Here is a 25,097-nt window from a genome sequence, read left to right on the forward strand (position 1 = left end):
TGTGATATATTTGTGGGCCACAGGTGTTTGAAACAGCAATTTCTTAGATTGTGGGAAACCTGCAGAATCCCTGGAATAAAATCACTTGTCTGAGGAGTAATTAATAGTGTTTTTTTTTTTTTTTTTCGAGATGTCATACAGGGCAGATTTGGAGCAAAAAAAAGTGTATTGACAAAAAGGGAGTTTTTCAAAGATCGTTAAAATTTCAGTTAATTTTTAGTCAGGCACAAACTTTTGCTACTATTTGCTACTATAAGCACTAGGACTGCGTCCGAAACTGCCTACTACTCAGTAGGTACTGCATTTGAATGCAAACGTACTACTCGGCTTTTAGAAAAGTATGTTCTATACAGTATGAATGTGAAAAGTATGAATGGAATTCGGACGTACTACATCCGCCATTTTGTCATGGTCACGCGACCTACCTGCGTCATTTGCGTCGCTTCACTCCCATTCATGAATTCGCTTGCGGGGCATCATGGGATAGAGCAGCGTGCATGGGATGCGCACTCCAGAATCTCACCGGAAGTAGTAAGTCATCCGGGTACTTCTCGCATACTGATTTTCGTATTCTATGAATTCGGACATACTACTCGGCTCGCATACTGATTTAAACATACTATATAGTATGGAAGTATGCGGTTTCGGACGCAGCCTAGGTCTGACAAGCAATACACATATTGGTAACACTTTCTTTTGATGGTCCATTTAAGCATTAATAGACTGTCTGCTTAATATCTGCTGATGCTGCTCCTTCAACAGACATGTAACTGACTATAAGAAACTTTGCAAGTACAAGCCCAAATACACTAACCCTAACCCCAACCTAACAGTCTACTTATAATCTAATGAGAATTAGTTGGTATGTAGATGCACTGTAACTTAAATTCAACAAATGGACCAATCCAAATTATATCCCTTAGCCCTTCCCCTTACCCCTTGTTTTGTGCATTCCCGTGAAGGGGTAGGGGTGTCCCAATTCCCTTTAGCTTGAAGGCGTAGAGTTAAGAGGAAGAGGTAGATAGCCCTTCGAACTGAAATTTTTCAGGACCACACTCAAAACCAAGGTGTAAGAAAATTTCCCAGAATACATCAGCGCCTGCATAGCTACACCCAGAAGTAAAGAGATCCACAAATTAGTATTTTTTGTCATTAATACCAATTTTTGCAACAAACAAGCTCATGTTTTAATATATTCATGACCGTGTTTGTGTTTTACCATCATGCTTTAAAAAAAGCTAAAATAAAAATCTCTGAAACTTGATATATATAATCCTTAATAATAACTCCTGTATAGCAGTCATTCTGACACTCGAATCCCCTGGCAGAAAGGTCTAGTGGCTGGAATTGACCTTTTTACAGTGTCTGCTATAATGTTAATGTTGTTTTCGTGTGTTTACATAGATGAATATGGCCACTGTGTAAATGTTACGATAGTTACAATCTTACTGCCACATTAGATCGTTATGATAAAATGATATATGCCTTCAGTGATTTCCTGAAGATAAATACCAAAAAATAAAGCAACTGGAATAACTACAGCAGTTGCGATCGTCTGATCTCATATAAAGAAAGAGATCGCAATGACATACAGTATGAGGACGTGTGCAGGTGTTAGTGCTGTCCCATTTCTTAGGGGGAAATTTTGAAGCCTTTCCTCTTCACACTCTGTTTGAAGGGCCAAAGGGAAGGGGTACAAAAAAGAATTGGGATTGGGCCAAAGTGTGACCATATATTAAAGTCATTTTTGTTCATTCAGTTTTTATCAGTGATCCATAAACAGACAGCAATATATCTTCCTATCTGTTGAGACTGATTCAAATACCAACTTGTAAACTGAAAACAAGCATTTATTTTCTATTCCGAATTTTGCACAAAGCTGTTATTTACATAAAATGACATAAAAAAAGAAACGAGCAGGATTTCATATTGCAAATGGACTGTGTTTTACTTCTTTTGCTCATTTTCTCTAGCCGTTCCCAAGAGTTCTAATAAGACACATTGTTTGCCACGGAGAATGAATTTAAACATCGACTCGAGTGTATGTTTACAAAGTATACAGCAAATTACTGAGGAAAAATAGGGTGCCACGTTGCTGGGGAACGAATGCTGTGTTAACAGGACCTGCGAGAAATAAAACTCCTTGAATATCTAAAAAGCCAGCCAATATGGATTTGTTCACGAGACACTACTGACATATTATAGTTATCCTGTAACCGAGAGAAGAATAAATGCCATTAGAATTCCCCTGCTTCTCTCTCTGCGCCCACGCCTCCTCTGGGCGGGGAGGAGACGGCCTTGTTCCGAACTCCCGATAATACGCTTCATACTCTTTTTTTTTTTTCTTCCCCAGAATAATTTTCTGCTGACTGCTATTATCTACCATTGGTGAAAATCTATTTCTGATCCTGGTGCCCCCTCCATGAGAACCTGCGGGGTAAATCTCCCACTTACCAGCGCTCCCTGTGGGAAGGCAATCACTCAGTGTCATCCCACCTTCGCAGATGCCGGGAGTCTCGTAGGATGTACCTACCTTAACTAAGGTCATACAGAGCCACTCGTCTTTGCATCTGTTGCATGGAAACAGCGAGAAGAAAAAGAGGCTAAAAATGCTAACAAGCTCCTTGGAGGGTTTCGGCGATGTGTAGCATCCAAAGTGACTGGAGGTCAACTCAAATGTATCTCCATCACAATTATGAAAGAGGAGGAACTGCAAATATACATTGATTGGTCCTCTAGCTGCCACTTTCTTGGCCAGCTCTGAACCAAGCAAGGCCCCAGGGGTGTTTTTGTGCAGTGAAAGTCGCATGACCGTCGTTATCTCGACGGCTCGTCGGTACAAAGCTGTGATTACCGGTGACCTCTAAGCACTGGGAGCAAAGGCAGTGAGACCGTTCCCTTCAAATGCACATCCGTGGAAACATGGCCGCCGCGGGCTCTCGTGCCTGCAAACTTACACTTCCATCTGTTCTTCTCAACATTATCGAAAAAGAAATAGGGCAAGACAAGGCGGTTGGGGGGAAATCTCTCCTCAAGCCAGGCGTGCATCCTTGTGATGACAGACTGCTGGAGGCTGAGCATCATAGCAAACAATGCTGTTAGATTTATAACAAGAAGCCCAGAGCACTGGCTGAAGGCCATCTCATGCTGAGAGCTGGGAAATGTACACAAGATGGATGACAGAGAACGACTGGTAAATACTGCGTGAACAATGGGCCATTGTGGAAGAGTCACTGAGGACACCCTTGCTTTTAGTTCAGCTCTCATATTTATATTGCCTTAGTTACTTTTTAATGCGCTCATGGCAAAAAAAACTCGCATTCCTCTTTGATCTTACCAAGAGTACATGCATTTATAAACTACGCCGATGACTGAGATGAAAAACATCAGCCATACATCTAGACAGTGCACATCTAGGTTCATCAAATCCCATCCTTGAATGATGAAAGTGCAAGACAAAGGACATTTAATCATGCTCAATGTAGAGGAACATTTCATATGGGTTCAATCTACAGTAAAACCCTTGCAGTCCATATGTGAACAGGATTTTTAATAATTAATTATCTTCTATTTATTATTGATTATTAAAGCAATTTCTTTCAATATTACTGTGGGTATAACTGAATAAAATCATAGGTCTTTTGGTGAAAAGTTTGCTCAGGCGAATGGGAGGTAGCGGAAACTACAATTTTCATCAGCCCAGGAATAGCCATCATCCTTTGCGGTCTGTTGTCGCTACAGATCCAGTAATGCAGAAATGGAGGGTGCTGCTAGTAGCGGCAAAGAGAAAGAGCAAAAAATGGTCGAACCTAAAGTGTGTTTTAAATCAGAAGTGTGGAAGCATTTCAGTTTCTCTCTGAAAAGAAACAAGAAAGAAGAAAAGGTGACAGAAAAAAGGGTATGCAGGCACTGCCAGACTGTGCTGAAATACAAGTCGGGGAATACGACTAACATGATGGGGATTCTATTAGTCAACGGGACAGCAGAACACAGCACACTGCTCAGATTGATGGAGACATTGACTTGTACCACCAAGAGACCTCTATCTCACTCATGGCTTGTCCTTTCGAGTGGTGTTTTTTTTTTTACATGGTTTAATATTTTTTGTTATTAAAATTGAATAATTAAAGTTCCTGTTTGAAAGTTTACAGATAGATCATTTGTATGTCCTTGATCTGTTCAGTGTTGAGGTAACCTGAACATTCTAGCACTTTTTTTGAGTCTCTTCAATAGTTTTGTTTTTCCTTTAAATGATTTAATAAATACCGTACCGTGCCATTCATACTGAGGTATTACCGTATCGTGAAATTTTGATATCGTTACATCCCTAGATACACATTATAATAACGCTATTCCATTGGATTTATTAATTATTACAGCTACTCATGACAAGTATCTGTGGGAGGGATTAATAGGCAGATGGATTAATGGATGGATATTATAACAATGCTACACCATTGGGTTTATTGATTATTAAAGCTATTTATTTAACAACTATCTGTGAGATAAATGGATGGATAGATAGATATCATAATAATGCTATACCATTGGATTTATTGATTATTAAAGCTATTCACAACTACTATCTGTGAGATAGGTCTCGAAATAAATTCCTTGAGGGCCGCAGCTCTGCACAGTTTTGCTCCAAACCTAATTAAACACTGCTAATCCAACTAATTAAGGTGCTCAAGACTGCTAGACACTACTAGATCAGCTGTGTTTGATTAGGGTTGAAGCAAAACTGTGCAAAGCTGTGGCCCTCCAGGTATTGAGTTTAAGGCCTATGTAGATAGACAGACAGACATACATACAGACAGAACAACGCTATACCAATGGATTTATTGATTATTACAGCTACTCATAACAACTATCTGTGAGATAGATAGATAGATAGATAGATAGATAGATAGATAGATAGATAGATAGATAGATAGATAGATAGATAGATAGATAGATAGATAGATAGATAGATTGACAGACAGACAGACAGACAGACAGACAGACAGACAGACAGATAGATAGATAGATAGATAGATAGATAGATAGATATATAGATAGATAGATAGATAGATAGATAGATAGATAGATAGATAGATAGATAGATAGATAGATAGATCAATTACATGAAGGAAATGGACAAACGACCGTTTCATCATTTACAGCATAGAGAAACATTTTATTTTTGAGTGCAAGATTCTACCCCTCGTCCAATCGACTTGAGAACAGAGCAAAAGCTGGCAGAACTTTTGGCTTCTGAACGATTTCTCCTCCTCTCCTCCAAATCAATTGGATATTTCAGTTTTTCAAAGCTGTTCATAACACCCTTCCCCACTTCTCGTACGTGTCTGTGAAGGAGCCCGGGCCCTTAGTGAGGCCGACTATGGCTGAACGAACATATGACTGATTGGCTACAGATAGGGTTCTGGCAGGTGCGCACACTTCGGGGCGAAGTCTACGAGTCCACATTCCCCTGAGTCGGTGCCACTTGTCATTCAGGTGATCAGACAGGGGAAAAGATAATGTCGTATCTGAAGTCAGCCCATAAATCAGCTCACAAACTCTTTTAGACTTCCTCTCAGCTCATCTGATAAACATTAGCGTCCGCTCTCTCCGAGCGCGGTGGTTTCTTGTCTCGTAACCTGAACAATTATCAGATGAAAGAAGCATTACGAAAATGTTTTTCGGGGTTTGTAAGTGAAAACATCTCTGAAAACCACTGAGACATCAAATAGTCTTTCTCTAAGGATATAAATGCAGTGCTTGTAGATGTGGAATGTAGAGGACTGTGACCTTCTCAATGAGCAGCGGAGGGACCGGAGACAGCAGCTGCTTGGTAAGAGGCTACAGCTGCCCACATCTGGCAGTCACTTGTGTCAATCAGGGACTTAGGGCAATTTCCTATTTCAATGATTAATTCAAATAATTTGATGTACTACAGTATGCATACCCTAACATTTACTGATTCCTTTCCCCAGTCCTCTAAGACCATATGGAAACTAACCTATGAATACACTAATAAATGACTAAGCACATTTACATAACTCAGCATTTCATCTGCAGTCAGCTTGATTCTGAGGTAACAAACAGGATGCAGATTACAATTAGATAGACGGATGGATGGACGGACAGACAGACAGAAAGAGAGAGATAGATAGATAGATAGACAGACAGACAGACAGACAGACGATAGATGATAGATAGATAGATGGATGGATGGATGGATGGATGGATGGATGGATGGATGGATGGATGGATGGATGGATGGATGGATGGATGGATGGATGGATGGATGGATGGATGGATGGATGGATTCATGGACAGACCAATAGATAGATGGACAGACAGACAGACAGACAGGATGCAGAATTTATTTGGAGGACTGCTTGATATAGCCTTTGTATGGCTTTATCCTAAATACAAAGGTTTACAAGCCTTGCAGTCTGTCTTATGACCTGTTAGGCTTTTAACTGCACTTTTCGCATCTGAAATAGTTCAACCTGGGTCATTTTAAACTTTAGGTTAACCAAATATTGGGTTATCTGTGACATTTATCACATTTAACAATGATCGTTAATAAGATAGATTACCAATTGATTATGGGTATTCATATATGCTGTTGTTTTACCCTGTACATTCCTAAACTCTGAGAGGTTTTTGATTCAATGTTTACAGTGTTATTGATTGGCCCAACACAACATGTGACCTGTTTATTTAAAGGCTCTAGCATTGCACATTCTCATATTGATGGCTGCCATCAAATAGTTTTCGGACTGCAAATAAAAACATATATATATTACTTCTGCACTCCAATTAACATATTTTTCCATTGTTTGACATTTCCCTCCTCTAAAAATGATACATGACTATGCAAACAATGCATTTTTTCGAACAAGGATTATTCAGGTTAATTGTCGTGTGAAAAGGACTACAAATCTAAAGCATAAAGTCTTAGGCTGTTGCCAGTTTTGGGGTTGTTTTAACAACCTTTCATATTCATGTTTTAGTCTCTTAATTAAGGCCTGATCACACCAAGCACGCTAACTACAACTACTTAGCAATAAATATTTTTGCGTATACACTGACTTTTCGATGCTGTTCATTTGGCAATACCAGCAGATATCCTCAGTGTGCGATTAGCTCATCTGTCCAGTGAATCATGCTTGTGACATGGAATCAATCTAACCAAACAGTGAATTTAGCAATTGCTAAAAACTACAGCGTTTCTAAAGAGGGAAAACAAAGACGCTAAAACTAGTACTGGACACCTTAAGTATCCCTATTTTATTTTTATAATTTTTATAATTTACAACGCTTTCGCGAATAATTTTTGTGTATTTGTATCATTATTTTTCATGACATAACCAAATAGTTTCCAGTTTGTCATTATTTTAAAAAAAATATATCTTTAAAAAAAGATGGCTAATCATTAAGAAAAGCTTCTCCGCAATGTCATTTGGAGCTTTAAATTTTGCGAGTCCATTTTATCCGATATATATCAATGAGTTGTGATTGGATTTTAGGGTTAGTTTTTCTGTTTAAGTACTACACCTAATTATAGTTTAGTGACCAGCATACACTCACAAAAATAAACCAATGGTGTACCTTAACATAACACTCTTCTACTCATTTGAATCATTTTATGTCAATTTATTTTGGGCAAACCGAACTCAAGAGCAAAATTCATTTTGAACCAATCATGTCAAATCATTTTCATTTGAATTATTATTTTGAACAATTTATTTATATTATTTGAACAACTATTTTGCTTTTATATTTAGAATTTTTCAGGATTGCAAAAACTTGTAACTTTTAGTTGATTTTGCAATAGATTCAGTGATTGCGGAATCGAGAAAAACTAGGGGGTCTGCCTCATGTTGTCCTAGTTCAAACCAATTAAGTTACATAACTTTTTTTAAAAACATTTTTTACAAATTTAACCTCAAAGTCAAGTGCTATTTTGGGCTTTCCGACTGGATTTTGCCTATCCAAATTCAAAAGCTTTCCAAATCCACATGCAGATGTGGTAATGCAAAAGGTTGGTATCATTTTAAAGAAAACCCTTTGAATTTTCATAAAACACTGTTGAAAGTGATCAAAATAATTGCTGTCTTTATTAAACCCCTCCAAAAAAAGAGGTGCTTTTTTAACTCAAATTTGAAAGTTTACCTCTAGGTTCTGTTGGTCTAGGTTGCTGTATTTAATTTTGTTGGTTCCTGCACATCTCTTGATCATAAACTATGCAAAAGTTATTCAATTCCAACTGATGAGAGAACGGAACCACTTATGGGGTAGTACGAAGTATAGACATTTAAAATTCGATGAATATGGAAGTAAATGATGTCATAGACCCGATACCAGGTATACAGAGTTAAGAGGATTGAACATAAAGTTGCCCAAACAAACTGAGTTGGGTTGTTTTCATTGTAAACAAGTAGTTTGAACAAATATCAAAAGTCGTTTATTGAGTTTATCTACTTTTAAACTCTTCAATTCCAATTGCATCTCATGAACAAGAAAAGTGAACACTAAATTATGATGGTAAACTCCAAATCTCTTATTATATCTTATGATGGTAAACACCTCAAATCTCATTGCAAGAGAGTTTGAATTTTTATTTTTTTAAAGCTCCTAAGATTTGTGGACAAAATGTTTTTTCTTTTTATCCTCAGGGTTTAAAGCCCATTATCAGTCCCGTGTCCAACACTGAACGGAAATTGCATAAACTCAGATAGAGATAAATGCTGGAGTGAATGTAATTGGAAAACCATCCTATTGCTTTCCTTTGCAGATCTATTGATATTTTTTGCTCTTTGTTCAGGCGACCTGTGGTTATCACTTTCCTCTTCTTTTGTATACCTCTTTCTCTCAGCAAGTAGAATTTGTGTGCACAATGCCAGCATGGCTCTCGTGGCCGAGAAAATAGGCTCCCATTTCTCTTGTCTATCTTCCATTCTATCTTTCACACTCCGAGACACAACGAGTCCTAAAAAGTGCAGGACACAGTGGTGTCCCACTTATTGTTACAAGCCAGAGGGACCCAGGAATCTTGAATAGATGGACACTGCTCATCTTCTTCTCATTCTCTGTAACTCCAATTCTCTCCTTTCCACTTGTTTATTTCAGTTCCTGCTCACTGTTTCTCTCACGCTTTTATCCTTGCTGACTTTTTTTTCCACAGGATAAAGCCGAACGGGACTCAGCAGTATCTTGCAGCTAGTCCTGTGACAGGAACGGGAGGCTGCTGAGATGGAGATAAATGGCGAGGCTCGGGAGGGGTGAGCGCTGACATTTGAAGCTTTTGACATTAAGAAGGGATCAGCTTTTCTGACTCAACTTGTTTGGAACTTTCACTCATTAATGTGGCTGTGAATATGGAGTTTAAATGCGAGGAGTGTAAATGACTCAGAACTTCGAGCTCCATCATCAACAGCCCATCTTCATATCATCAGATGTTCGAACGCTATTTAAACTAATAACGCACTTGAGAAGGAGACAGAACACTGAACTGGAGCATAATTATAAGACAAACAGATAAATGTAGTTCAGTGGAAGGATTATTTCCACCAGCAGGGAAAATGTTATTGTACTAAGCCCAAAGCTTTCATTTACAGTAATGTGCATTTGGCAGATTTTTCAGTTATCTGAAAAGTTTTAGACATGCTGTAAGAAATAAATGGTACCAAGGCGGTCTGCAATACCTGGAGATATCCGTCTGTTTGCATTCCCATTCTGCTCAATGCCAGTTACTCTGCTGGCGCAGGACCCCTGAAAAGCTCAGTGTGTGATTTGAAATCTGCCATTTTTGCTCTTGGGCACTCAGCTGGGCTCAGAAAGTTTTTAACAGAAGAAAGAAAATGTTCAACAGAAGAGGAAAAATGTACTGAAATGTGTTACTTGTAAGACTTGAGCATCTGCCTATTACACTGCCTTCACACGCTATTGTTCCTGTTCAACCTTTACATGCTCCCTCTGAGCCAAATAATAAGAACAAGAACAAATCTCCTACCACAGCTATGCTGATGACACTCAGATCTACCTAGCCTAACTGCCTAATGACTACAGCCCCGTTGACACCCTCTGCCAATGCATCGATGAAATTAACAATTGGATGTGCCAAAACTTTCTCTAGTTAAACAAAGAGAAAACCGAAGTCATTGCGTTTGGGAACATGAGATGAGGTTCTCAAGGTAAATGCGTTCCTCATCAAACGACTTCATCAAACGACAAAAAATTAGGTCAAGAATCCTGGTGTGACTCTGGAGTCAGATCGGAGTTTCAATAGTCATGTCAAAGCAGTTAGTAAATCAGCCTACTACTGTATCATCTCAAAAACATTGCAAGAATTAGATGCTTTGTTTCCAGTGAAGACTATGAGAAACTTGTTTATGCTTTTATCAGCAGCAGGGTGGATTACTGTAACGGCCTTCTCACTGGCATTCCCAAAAAGACAGTCAGACAGTTGCAGCTCATACAGAACGCTGCGGCCAGGATTCTGACCAGAACCAGGAAATCAGAGCACATCACAACTGTCCTCAGGTCTTTACACTGGCTCCCAGTTACATTCAGAATAGAATTTAAAATATTATTACTGGTCTATAAATCACTAAATGGCCCATGAGCTCAATATATTACAGATGTCCTGACTGAATACAAACCTAACTGATCACTCAGATGTTTAGGATCATATAAACTAGAAATTCCAAGAGTTCAGTTAAAGCAGGGTGAATCTGCTTTTAGCCACTAAGCCCCTCACTGCTGGAATCAGCTTCCATGATCAAATGATCAAATGTGCTCCAACATTAGGCACGTTCAAATCAAGACTGAAAACACATCTGTTTAGCTGTGCATTTACTGAATGAGCACAGTGCTACGTCCGACAGATCGCACTATTATGTTTTTCTCTTCTTTTTCATTCTTTTATATCACACTTTGTGTGAAATGTGCTATATAAGTAAATTTGGCTTTCCTTGCCTACTGAAAATTTTGTTGAAATCTGTGATTAAGAATTTGTTTAAGTGCTTCTTGATGTAAGGGAAAGAAAATACACATTGTGGAAGAGTAGCATGGTGTGAAAGAGCAGCACAGTGGCTCAGGGGTTAGCACAACAAGAAGGTTGCTTGTTATAGTCCTGGCTGGGCCAGTTGGCATCTCTGCGGGAGTTTGCATGTTCTCCCCGTGTTCACGTGGGTTCCCTCCGGATGTTCCAGTTTGTTCTTTACTAACTGATTAAACCATAGGAAGAATGGGTGTTGTAAAAAAAAATGAAGGAAGATTGGCAGTTGTGAAGATTTTTACTGTTCAATGGAATCACCGTCTACACCCTCTGGCATAGAATGTTTTATGATGCACGATGATGACTAAAATGAGTCATGACTTAATTTACAAATGAAATCATATCAGATTCATTCGAAGAAACAATGGATGGACAGAATTAAGGAAGACTTGAAGATCATCAACGCATTGCCAGAAGATATCCTGGACAGCACCAAATGGAGAGAACTTTGAAACAGCAGATACAATGCCAGGATGAGAGAGAGAGGTAAATATTATTTGTTGATTTTTGGATTAAATTGTAATGGAGATCATTTAAAAGTTGTATTTAATGTAAAAAATGTCAGGTGTTGCTCATAGAACTCATTGTCTGCTCCTTAAAAATATTTATAGAATTTTTTGACATTGTATTTTCCTCATAGTAATCATTAAATGAGCTGAGTAAATTAAATGTGTTGTTTATCTTTATTATTTTTAATAATATTAGTTGTAGTAATATGCATATATTGTCAATAATAATAATAATAATTATAATAATAATAATGGGGAGGATTTAAAAACAACAATCTGACAGTTCTGTATGTTCTTAATACACAGTTATTTACAAAATAAATAAACAGATATGTCACATTGGTTAACATGTTGAGAAACAGAACCAACCCAGCTCATTCTGAAAACGTAGTCCCGCAGACATTTCTGGAGACCGCAAAATACGTCCTGGCGTATACGTCCGTGCGTATTTGTGCAGGCCACTGTATGCGCTTTTTTGCATCTCGAACGTCTCTCGCGAGCGCCGTTCGCGCCCGCGCTGTTCTCGCAAAGCCACCGGAGGCCGCTGTCGAGTGATCGTCTGTCCGACTGACTGACTGAAGGATTGACTGAGCGACCGGCCAATCGGCCAACCCACCCTTCTCCACCTCCTTCCCTAAACCCGACCGGTTTAACCGATTGACCTGCCTGCCCGCACGCTTGCTTCCTTAAACCCAAGCAACGATTTACAAAAGCTCTCCAGAAAAAGAAATGCCCTCATCTCATTTTAACCATGTTTTTGGATTTCACCACATTCTCACCCTTTTATGAACTCGTTCACTTTATTTTTTGAATTCTGTTTTTGTCTTAACTGATTTCTGGAATTACTCTTCCCCGGACTCGAACCCGGTCAGCTCCTCTCAGGGTCTCCACTTCCAAGACTTACACGACGAGCTATACGGACAAACTGGTCCACATGGAGGTAAGCTGTCAGCAGGCAAGCGCGAAGAGGAATGGCGTCACACAGCCCCATAGCGTTCGCTTAAAAAAAGAAATGCGGCCATACGTACCTCCGGCTACGTAAATCGCAGTCTCCAGAAACGGCTCCGGGACTACGTTTTCAGAATGAGCTTGGGTTGAACAGAACACAAGATCAGTAGAAAACACTTAACCAATTGTAAAAAAAGAAAAAAAAAAGTTTCCAGCACAACAGGCCTACTTATAGGCACGTGCCTATAAAATGTGGTAATTTAATCAAGAATTCAGTCCAGACCTGCGTAATCTCTAGTCTAGCAAAAGTGCAAAGGCTCTGCTTTCCAAATCCTACCTCTACAAAGGCAAGTCAAGAAGCTGCAGCCAAGTTTGCCACCGCATCTCATCTGAACACAACAATGCTCTCTGTAGCTGCGGCTGTCAACATCAGAGTGTAATCCCGCTTGACAAGAGCATCGACTCTACGTGACGCTTCATTCACATTCCAGTCCCATCATATCAGACACCTGCGAGGAGTCACGGGCCGCTCCAGGAGCGCCGGTCAGTGTGTGCTGATAAAGTGTGCTGATGTTTGCGCATGGCTTAAGCCGCCCGTATGCACTGCTCAGGGCTTCATGCTGCATCATTCAGTGGAAGCTGAGCAGGGCTGACGGGGCCATGAGGTGCTGTGAGTGTGATTCAGACTCTCTCACATGTGATGCATATAAAGCCCCCAAATCTGTCCAGATCTGTTGTTTTATGAGCTGGAAGGGTGCAGGTAAACAACAACATTATTTTTCTTAATCATTGCCTTTTAGATTATAGCCTAACTCTTTTTAGAAATGACATTTAGTTGTTGTCATTAATAAATACTTCTACTTTAAATAAAACACTTCTATTTCTTAAAAGACAACAATAATAAGTAAAAACATTATTTGAAATATCTAAAAAACAAATATATATATATATATATATATATATATATATATATATATATATATATATATATATATATATATATATATATATATATATATATAAATATATATATACAACAGTTCTGTCTGGTTCTCAAATCTGATTGGCTGATAGCCATGCAATATTCTGCCATATCAGAACTCCTACAGCCTCTTTACCCTTTGTGTATTACTCCGCCCAAATACAACCAGCAAAAAGCAGACACTACAGATCTAAAGTTTAAAAGATGCACGCTCAACTGTTTAACTGCCAGCTTATGATTTGAATCCGAAAAAAAGTAGTTCCTCATACAAAAGGGTTTTTGAGACTCTCCATGTTTGATTCAGTCTTTATATACACAATTATGCTGTCAAACTGTTGTATAAATGCAATATCACACTCGTGGCAGTGCGATATGGCTGTATATCAGCACTGGTGGGGGCAACGCACGCCTCCTACCAGTGCCGATATACAGCCATATCGCACTGCTACATGAATATATATAAAAGTTTTCAAGGCCATTTATGTTTCTGTTATTAAATGTAAATAAATTGCAGTGATTTTGCTATTGATGTAAAAAATATTTATTAAAATCATTAGTATTAGTACAAACAACAATTATAATATTTAATTGTTGTTGTCGTCGTCGTTATTATAATTACTATTATTAAAACTATAGGAATTGATTACAGTATTTTATTAATTCATCATAGATTTTAATATTTAATTGTTGTCATTATTATTATTTTTTTATTTAGTTGTTGTTGTTGTTTTTATAATAACTATTTATACATTACATTGTAATAATTTAATAAATTAATCGATCGTATTAATAATTATTATAACTAAATTGTTATTATTATATTCAAATTTTATCAGTTGTTCTCATTATTATTATTATTATTATTATTTACTACATACATATTGCATACATTATATGATATTTTTTTATTCATTATGACATATTAACTATTCATAAATGACATTGTAATAAATTGCTACCTTAATTCATTCATTCATTTTCTTTTCGGCTTAGTCCCTTTATTAATCCAGGGTTGCCACAGTGGAATGAACCACCAACTTTTCCAGCATGTTTTTTACACAGCAGATGCCCTTCCAGCCACAACTCATCTCTAGGAAACATCCGCGAACACACACACACACACACACACACACACACACACACACTACGGACAATTCAGAATACCCAATTCCCCTGTACCGCATGTCTTTGGACTGTAGGGGGAAACCAGTGCAGCCGGAGGAAACCCACGTGAACGCAGGGAGAACGTGCAAACTCCACAACAAAATGCCAACTGACCCAGCCGAGGTTCGAACCAGTGACCTTCTTGATGTGAGGCGACAGCACTACCAACTGCGTCACTGTGTCGTCTGCTACCTTTTTAATAGTTCTTATTAACTAAATTATAATATATTATACTATTTTATCAGTTGTTCCCATTATATTATTTTTACATACATTATATGATTACATTTTCATTAATTATTGTCATAATAATATTATTATTATTATTATTATAAAAATTGCAGGAATACATTAAAACATTTTATTAATCCATAACAGATTATAATATTTAATGCTTGCTGTCAATATTATTATTATTATTATTATTTTATTATTATTATTATTATTATTAGGCCTGCAAATTCTCAATGAATTGTTGCAATTATTAAAGGCATCCAATGATTATTTATTTATTATTACTAATACAATACCATTATTAAAGAGAAAATAATTAAAAAAAAAAAACATTGTAGTAATTCAGTAAAATAAACTACTTCAATAAACTGATCTTGTGTCTGTGTTCCCTAAACACAATAAAGCACACAATCAAAAAATCCTGACAAAGACAGAGTTTGGCAGTGCTCTTCTCCCGCTCTCCCTGTCATCCTCATTACCACCATCAACAATTACAGAGCAGCTCTTCAGGAATAATTAGATAATGTGTGAATGTGATCCAGATTCATATCAAGAGCAAAAAGAAAAAAAACAGCGACACTACTATAATCTTTGAATGCATTCACTCACTCACTCACTCACTCACTCACTCACTCACTCACTCACTCACTCACTCACTCACTCACTCACTCACTCACTCACTCACAAACACTCATGCAATGCCCAGGGCGGAGCGCATTAAATAAAACCACAGCACTGGCCTGATATCGATCCTTCACACAGACTGCTGCTCTTAAGGGAATTGATAAGAATCATTCTGAAAGAGAAGTAAACCTTGATGATTGTAATCGGGAGATATTATCATTGATTTTTTTTTTGTTCTCTCCCTGCACTTATTCCATAGTGTGCCAGATAAAGAAGCATTTCATTATACACGGTGGCGAGTTAATTCACGTCCTCTCATTAAACTGTCCGTATAGGTGGCCTTTTGGCTATTGATACGCACCCTGAACCGTGAATCTGCACACACCCGGATTATCCAAGAACAAGTTACTTTTCTGCAGAGCTGCATTTCCAGAATTTAATTAAAACGATAAATTAATAAGTCTAATAGGACCTGAGTAAATCCTGCTGCACAGCCAAGGTCTGCTTTAATTCCTTGCTGATCTCTTTAATATAAGATTACGTGGTGACTAAGAGGGTCTGCATCCTGACGTGTTTTGAATTAGGCCGAACATAACTCTCAGAGTCAACTGTTTGACTGATGATAGGGACAAGATGGAAACTGTGTTTTACTTGCATCTGAAATGTTTGAAAGCTGAGGAGGTTGTTTTTTTAGATTTGTTTAGATTTGTAAAGTTATAAAAAGCAAAGTCGACCGCTAAGAGTGTTATTCTCTTCTCTATATAATGAAGTGCCTTTTCTGAACTCCCTAAATGCTTCATCAATGGTTATTTTTTATTTATTTTTCTGGAAGTGTAAAGTTCACAATATCATGAATGTGTTAAGTGGTTGTTACACTGTAAAAAAAATAAAAACAATATGACAAAAAGTCATAACAACAAATGTTTTTGTGTTACTTTAATTTATTTTTAACAGTTAATCAGGTTTCAACAAAATATTTTGATTTATACAAAGTTTAACTTAATATTTTTAGTCAGTTTGAATAAAGGCTGGTCTAAACTTCTGTGTTAAGTGCATGCGTATGCTTCGGCACAGCCTGTGCGTGGTCGCATAGCCCTCGCCATTGGTTTTTGCTATTTGGGATATGGTTGGGGTAGTTAACAAGAATTTTTTGTATTATTTTTTAAATTTCTCATTTATTATATTTTATTAACGTCTACCCCCACCCCAACTGTCACAGTAAGGAAAAAACAGTATTGTACCATGTATTATTTATTCTATCTTTTAAATTACACAATAAATTGTATTGCTAACGCCTACCAAAACCCCAACTGTCACAGTACTGTAAAATATTAAGTATTGTACAGTGTCATAAAAAAAATGCTGCTATATTGATGTGCATTTCACACTTCTGGCCGGCCGTACATCTAATCTAGACTTTTTTATTATAACAAAATGAAACATTTACATTACATTATATCATATTATAAGCAGTTTTTAACAGCTTTCTTGTTAGTAGATTCAGAAATCAAAGACATATAAAGATTTAGATCGTTCTTTCAGATTTTTCTTGAAGGTTTACGCTTACAAAATTTACACTTGTGTATAAATATATAAAAATATAATAAGATTAAATAAATAAAAAACATCTGGATGTTCATTCTGATGGTTATATCCTAAAATTACTTATTATTTGTAACATAACATCAGGAGTTTTACCACTAAATATCCCTAATACATTTTTCCTAACTTTTTTGATATACTCACAATTCCAAAAAAAAAAAAAAACCTGGGACAGATCTTTAGTTTGGTGATCAAAGGACGAGCATTTGCATCAAAATCTTCAAAAACAAAAACCTTTGTAGGACCTATGTATTATTTTAAGAGACACTTCATGGATTTTACTGTACATTAGGAATTTCTGAGGTAGGAGTCTATACTTTTCCAGTTAATATTGCCTATATGTCTGTTCCAATAAAAGACAGCATTAGGACAAGAGATTATCTCATGCTGGAATAGAAAGTGGATCTTTTTGATATTTGGCTTTGTGGTAAATAGTAATTTACCAAGAGCTGCTTTTAGCACATTTAGATGTGGCACAAACTAGAGAGACTGATTGTCCCATCCCTTCATAAACATAATAATCCCAGAAGGGATTGCTCCAAAAACAATAGCAAATTCTTTAGCTGTAATTAGATATTTATAAAGGGACAACAATTCCTCATATTTAAAAGGCACTCCTCTGTTATTAAATAATTGTCTAACATAAATTATATTATTTTTTGCCCAATTGGCAAGTTAAATGGACTTATTTTTGTAGAGTAAATCTCTGTTATGCCAAATTATATAATTATGTGGGGAAAAGTTTTGCTTGTAGATCAAAGACCATGATAACAGACAGTTTATGAAACAAAGATAATTTGGAAGGAATTTTCTCAGGATTTTAATTACACAAGAGCAAAAAATCTAAACCCTCCTAATTTAGAGAAAAATGAATTTGGTATGAAATTCCACAGAGGCAGGATTTTTAAGATGCTGATTAATCCAATAAATATTGAATATATAATTAAGATTAGCAAAACTGATGAAATTACGAATTATTACAGATTTTCTTATATAGTGTCAATCTAGACTTTGCCCTCGCCGTGGCACTGACACGCACATCTGAAAAATTTAACTACATGTCGCAACGACTGTGATTGGTCGGCTTGTTAGCACTGACCAGCGTGGGCAGGACTGAGGGCCCCGCAAACCCTTTAGAGCGAGTGTTTACAAGTGTGGAGTCCCATGAAGGGGCTCCATGTGGACACTTATGTTTTGTGTTTACCTTATGTTTTAATATGTTGCACGTCCGCCGGTTTCCACCTCGAAATGAGCAAGTTTGAGCAATATTCTACATTGAGGAAGCATTCAAAAAAACAAAACACCAGTGAAGAAACTCGACACAGATGAACATTAAAAACATACTGCAAAATAGCGTTTCAGAAGTGTTATTGCAGAGCAACACAAACCGCACGCAGAAGTATAAATGCACGACTACACGCAAGGCAACACGCCGATCACTCGACGCGGTAGTATAAACCAGGCCTGATGTTGAGTAAATTTCATTCAACTAAAGAGTTTAGGGAGCAAAATGTTAGTGGTGTGTTATCCACTGTTTCACAAATCAAATATAATAGACGGATAAATTATGATACATATAACATCATGGAAACACTTTATAATAAGGTTTCATTAGTTAATGTATTTACCAATAAAGTATTTGTACAGTATTTCTTAATAATATTTTAACATATCCTAATGGATTATTAACATCCAAACTCATGTTTGTTGATATTAATTGATGCACTGTGAGTTAATCACAGTGATCAATAAGCCCTGACAGCATATGTTTTAGGTCATTGTACTTTATTATTAAAACTAATCATGTTCTAACTTAAATTATTAAGTTATGTAAGCTGTTTTTAAGACAGTTTAACATAAGTTCAATAAACTCATAAGGTTAATTTGAGTCAGCTTAAAAATTTAAGGCAAATACTGATAAATAAACAATACTAATAAATGAACAAATACTGTAATAAATGTATTGATCATGGTAGTAAATACATTAACTAACATTAACTAATACAACCTCAATGTAAAGTGTTGCCAACATCATATATGTAAGCTTTGTCAGTTTAAAGATTTGTTAGTTTAAAGCTCAAAACTTAACCCTTACATAACCTGTACATACAGTTAAGAAAAAAAGAGAGTAATTTAATTAGTCGTCACCTCCCTTTTAACACAAAATATTTGTTTGAAATTCATAAATGAAACCCAGAAAGTCATTACAGACGTGGAAGCATTAAAAGAATGAGTCTAAAGGTTATAGTTTACCATAAAAAGTGCCAGAATGAATATGCAACAGTTGTTAATAGTGGTTTATTTTTATTTATTTAAACTGTTAACTGTTTGATCTACAATAGCCTCCCAAACCCACTGTTTGTATTTGAAAGGTTTCAAATTGCTATCAGAATATCACTTTTTACAACGGTGGTGGCATGGTGGCTCAGTGGTTTGAACAATCGCCTCACAGCAAGATTCAAGCCCCATTGGGTCAGTTGGCATTTCTGTGTGGTGTCTGCATGTTCTCCCCATGTTCGCGTGGGTTTCCCCCGGGGGCTCTGGTTTCCCCCACAGTCCAAAAAACATGCATACAGGTGAATTGGAAAAACTAAATTGGTTGTAGTGTATATGTGTGAATGTGTCTGTATGGGTGTTTCCCAGTGATGGATTGCGGTAAGCTGTAGCTCAAACACTCTTTTTTTTAATTAAAAGACAAACATGAAACAGTGTCTTTTGATTCAAGCCAAGCAAAGGTATTACAATAAATGATGTGATAAAGTGCATGATAAAAGTAGCATGGCATGACCAATTTAAATTCCATTCTGGGGACACCTTCACTGAAAAACTAATTTCAAGCTGTACTTCATCAAATTAAAAATGTATCTTTCATTTGAGTTTAACATTATTTGTTTTATTTTTGAATTAAAATTCAAAACCTAGTTAAATATAAATGTTTTTGTTTAAGAGCTCAACTAGAATATATTTGTTTTGACCATTGTAAACTTTTAAGGTTACTCACACAGTAATGACCACTATAGCCAGGTGCATCATGGTAAATGGATTAGAGTTAGTTGATGTGTTATATTAGTTAAAATACATGGGTTGTTTTGGTATAAACATTACTTGTGTTTAAGTTGGCTTTTGTGATTTAAGCCTGATATTTCATTTATTTATAAAATGTTGGCCATCACTATCAATGAGGGTAATGTGTAAAGAAAGCACCCTGGTGGTGTGGTCCTGTTAAGAGCTGTTCATTTTCTGAGCTCAGAATAAAATGTTACCTGAAAGTGCTGCCTCCTATATGTACAGCAATCATTACAATATGCTTTGTACTTTTATAGAAAAATATTGTTCAGGGCAAATGATTATTTTTCATTGGGTCAAGTGATTAATTTTAGATGTCAAACTATTATCCCTATTTTTTTTAATTAGATGAATGAACATTTTGAGGGAATTGTTGTTTTGATTAAAGCTATCTTCTTGTTTAGAACATAAAGGGAATTTAAATTAATTGACTTTCTTCAACAAGACAAATATGCTTTGTAGCAGGTTACATAAAATAGTTCTCATAGAAAAAATCTTGTTAAGGGCAAATTATTTCTTTTTCATTGGGTCAAGTGATCAAATTTAAATGTGAAACCATTATTCTAATTGTTTTAATTGGATGACTTAAAGCTTTTTATTTCCAGTGTGAGACATATCACATCTTGTACAAATGGCAAAAAAAATAATAATAATAATTAAAAAGTACTATATATGCTCTATGTGAAATGCTGCATCAACTTGTTGGGGAATGTGTTAACATCAGAATAAACTGACATTGATATCAATGGATTTCTCAGCATGGTGCTGGGTTGCAGCAGGAAGGGCAAAATATATGCCAGAGTAAATGACGATTCATTTCGCTGTGGCAACCCCAGATAAATAAAGGACTAAGCTGAAGGAAGATTAATAGATGATATCAATGGACTACGAAGTTAATCAGCTAACCAAGACAGTTCTTTGGTTTGCAGTTTTTGCCCTTTCGATTTTAAAACTCAACAGTTTTACCTAAAAAAATGAGAGAGAGAGAAAATGAGAAAAACAGAATCCATGATGCTTGTGTTTTACAGAATACTGCACACAAGCCCTATTGTACTGAATAAAGCTATAATATAGCTGTGCAAATTTCCTCTGAAAAAATAGCCCTACCGATGAATTCTGCTCCTATTAAGATATCATATTTGCAACAATCACATCTAAAGATGCAAATAAACACAAAAATTAATTATCAGTTCAATTCTAAAAGCACTGAACAGAAAAGCTCCTTAATGTTAACGAGCTTATTATAATATTTTAATAATATAGCAACTTAAAACAAAACTGCAAGTCCCACTTACAAAAACTTGTAAAACTTTGTTTGCAAGTTAGATATAAAACATGAGAAAGACGCACAACTTGAAACTTACTTTCTACTTTAAAAATGTAGTAAATGAACACGCTGCCATCTAGTGGTGAACATTATATCTGCGCTTAATTCACTTTAGGTCAGAATTGCAAAACTGCTTTGCTGCTTTGAAGTACATTTAAAAGAAACCCGTAAATGTTTCTCAAAGCATTAAATGCTAAACTACTTAGCGTTTACTTACGCATTCATTATAAAATAGGAGAGACTGGGGACAGTTGCAACACTTTCTGCATTTCCTTCAGTTTCTCAGAGACACCTTTTTGTGAAAACCCAAAATTTGAAAATAATAAACCTAAATCCATTGGACAGCCACGTTGTTATAATATATGATAATATATGCAGAATTGAAACCTAAACAGTCAAACGTTGCAACTGACCCAGAGCAGGCTGACGGTTGCAAAAACCCACAGAGACAGTTGCAACATTCAGTAAAATGTAATAATAAAAGACATTCTAAAGCATCAGGTTGGATGTTATTTATTTATATATATTTTTTGTAAACAAACTAAATGTATATTGGTTAAATTGTTAAATGTGTTTTTAGGTCCTATAAATACAGACCATTAAAAAAACAAGCAACAACATTCATTAGGCCTAAAAAAATTGAATATTATTTGCACTGAAAATCTAGACTAAACCTTTACTAAACTACTTCTTTTGAAATGAATTAATAATTTTTTTCTGAAATTAAATTAAAACTGATACAATTTAAATTGTACATGAACATGGCAAGCTTTTTAAATTAACTATCATATCTGTCAACCCTAATTAAACTGTCTAGGCATAGAGAATAGCTTTAACGCTTAATGGCTATATTTAAGATTTTTATATTTTTGATGGAAGTGATTTAAGATACGAATGAATGTTTCAAAAGAACAGATTAGACAGTAAGTATATATATATATATATATATATATATATATATATATATATATATATATATATATATATATATATATATATATATATATATATATATATATATATATATAAATATATAGTTTTGTTTTTGTTTTTTACCTAAAAGGAGTTTTATACTGAAGGAATGGTCACATGACTGATTTCTCTCAGATTGAGGGAGGGTCTAATTACAAAATATGTATTATGAACATCTCACTAGCTCATTCCTAAAATTAGGAAAGTCCCCGATTTCCCCTACTTGGGATACAACACAAATTATGCTGAGGGAAAGGATGTAGAATTATTGGCATGGATGGAGGGGACGTGTCCCTACCAATATTCACCAATTACATAAATGTCCCTACTACCAATAATTTAATTGACTTCAAAATAAAGTTTTCCTCGTCAACTCTTAACTTGCACGTGCACCAAGTCATGTTCGCTACTAGTTCACCGTAACACTACTGACCAAGGCTGTGAAAATAATTAAAATTCTGTTTTAATTTCGGCCTCCGAAATTGTTTATGAAAAACAATAATCGGGATAAAACAGTTAAATTGTGTCACAAACCTCTCTAAATTTCTCTGTATTCATACCTCCTCAAATCCCGACACCAGTCAAATCATGTAAACTGACCTTTGCAGCATGGGATGGGACAGTTATTTGTATTTTTAAGTGTTTATTTTATATTATTATGTACTTTAATCATGTTTTTGAAAGCACAAAACGTCAAGAGTGATGTCAAGAGGGAAATCTACGCCCTTGGCTAAGGGAAGGTTTTCTTAAAAAAATGAGTTTTCACCCCTTACCTTTAATTGTTCCAAACCTTTTTTTTTTCTTTTTTTTTTCTACCAAACTCAAAACAACACATTTTGAACAATGGTGTGTCCTCTTTTATGTTTAAAAAAAATAAAATAAAAAATAATAAGAAAACAAAGTTTTGGAACCATTTGATGGTGTGTAAATAGTGCAAAAAATGTCATTTTCACATGTACCATCCCTTAAAATTGTTAATACGGTAACCCATTTTAACACATTTAAATCAGTCTTTATGTTTACAATTCATTGTTTAAGTTTAAAGTGTGCTACTCAATATGACTTAGTAAATGTTTATCAAATTCAGCCACTTTTAATGAACATGTTTACAATCCATTAGCTTATAACATATTTTAGCTACATAAGATATATAAAACCATAACAGTTTAGGTCTCATAATGTGCTAACATTCATAAAGCATTTAAACTTGTTTTTTTTTTTTTTTTTAACATGACTGCTTCAACGGTAAACCAAGCTCTGCACTTCACTTCCTTCAACTTCTGCACGAGCCACAAAAATAAGCCTGTTTCAAGGTTAGCTAAATCAGGCCTCGGGTGGAAAAGCAGCAGTAATCAGGATGGATTATATGTGAAGCGGGCCCGAGGGTAGCGTGCATCTCTGAGCGAATCACCTGAGCTGTGCGCTGGCAGCCTCTGACAGCAAGGGTCAGCTTCACCTCCAGAGACCACCGCTCGTGTCACCTTCAGCAAGCCCAGCGCCGTGCGTCTGATCCGGCCATCCAGCTGGCTACCCTGCCTGACCTCCGCTGCCCGCCTCACACACCTGAAACAAGGCTCAGGGTCATCGGGAAGGTCAATAGAAAAAAAACATTTGTTCCAACTACAAGTCTTAACCTTTGAGTCTCGAATCAAATCTTGTGAAATAATGGCAGGAAAAAGCATCAATAATGCCTGAAGGTGCATGTGTGAGGTATGGGTCAAGATGTGATCTTTGTAGATGATGAAAATTATATATTGGATTTCATTATACATGACACATTTGAGGAAAGAAAAATAGAAATGAATCCGTATGAATGAGACTAGTACACGCGGAATCCATAATTCGATATATGTATTCAATACGCTGAGGTGTGAGAGTGTTTGAGAGGAATGAGGCTACGCATGCCAATTTGTTCTCATTTGCACATCTCAGTACATACGAAATTAATTTTGCTGTATTTTGAAGTAAAATATCAGCTTTATTGATTTGTTTCTTGGTTTTCTTTGTCTTCTTTTGTAAGAAAAAAAGATCCTGAACATGAGTAAAACTGTCTTTTGCAAGCTCCCATTCTATGGTAATGCAGTTTCTTACATGAAGACTCACTTAAATAAATTGATCTAAAATACACTCAAAAATGACATTTGCTTAATGAAGGGATCTGTCCAAAAAGTTTTTTGAGACGTGGCAACCTATGATCACATATTTTGAAAAAAAGGAAGACTCTCTCCCTTTAACTGATTTATAGAAAGAAATCTGTGCAAACAGGTTTAATTGTGACCACCAATATGGTTTGGTTTCATATTTATGTAAAAGACCACTATAAATGTATCAGATTATTGATTTGTATTATCATGTACTGCAGGTAATTATAATTTTTTTGTAAATATTGTTTTATTGTTATTATTATTATTATTATTATTATTATTGTAGTAGCTGTATTTTAATTTTATTTGTTTGCTAATTCATTTCGACAGCAAGGTTCAAAAATGGGGGGAAAATTGCAACCTTGATTGTACAAAATGTTTAGTTAGTTTGAGAAAACAATCACAAATAAATGTTTTTTAAAAATGACATTTGCTGTTTGTTCTTTTAAAAATGAGCTGAAAAAAACAATTC

At 35.9% G+C, this 25,097-nt stretch overlaps 1 protein-coding gene and 1 long non-coding RNA gene across 7 annotated transcripts in view; one reads left to right on the forward strand and one right to left on the reverse strand.

The window, feature by feature from the left end:
* Positions 1 to 25,097, reverse strand: part of nup35 (nucleoporin 35) — a 232,768-nt gene that overhangs the window by 51,838 nt on the left and 155,833 nt on the right. For 3 of the 6 annotated variants that reach the window (XR_015498750.2, XR_015498747.2, XR_015498749.2), the window contains exon 9: positions 23,893 to 24,044. Coding sequence is in view for 2 of the 6 variants with exons in the window: in XM_087266021.1 (XP_087122147.1) it covers positions 24,009 to 24,044 (36 nt within the window). In the remaining 4 variants the exon portion in view is untranslated. Of the gene's footprint in view, positions 1 to 5,150; positions 5,640 to 22,591; positions 24,045 to 25,097 lie in introns of those variants that run through there. The other 3 variants (XM_087266021.1, XM_087266020.2, XR_015498748.2) reach the window with 2 other exon arrangements.
* LOC147835256 (uncharacterized) lies at positions 127 to 7,341 on the forward strand. Its single transcript, XR_015499236.1, has 3 exons — positions 127 to 3,514; positions 3,591 to 4,873; positions 4,951 to 7,341. It is a non-coding gene; the product is annotated as an uncharacterized LOC147835256 (long non-coding RNA).

The sequence above is a fragment of the Danio rerio genome, chromosome 9 (genome assembly GCF_052040795.2).
Source record: "Danio rerio strain M-AB ecotype USA chromosome 9, GRCz13ab, whole genome shotgun sequence".
NCBI classification, from domain to species: Eukaryota; Metazoa; Chordata; class Actinopteri; order Cypriniformes; family Danionidae; genus Danio; species Danio rerio.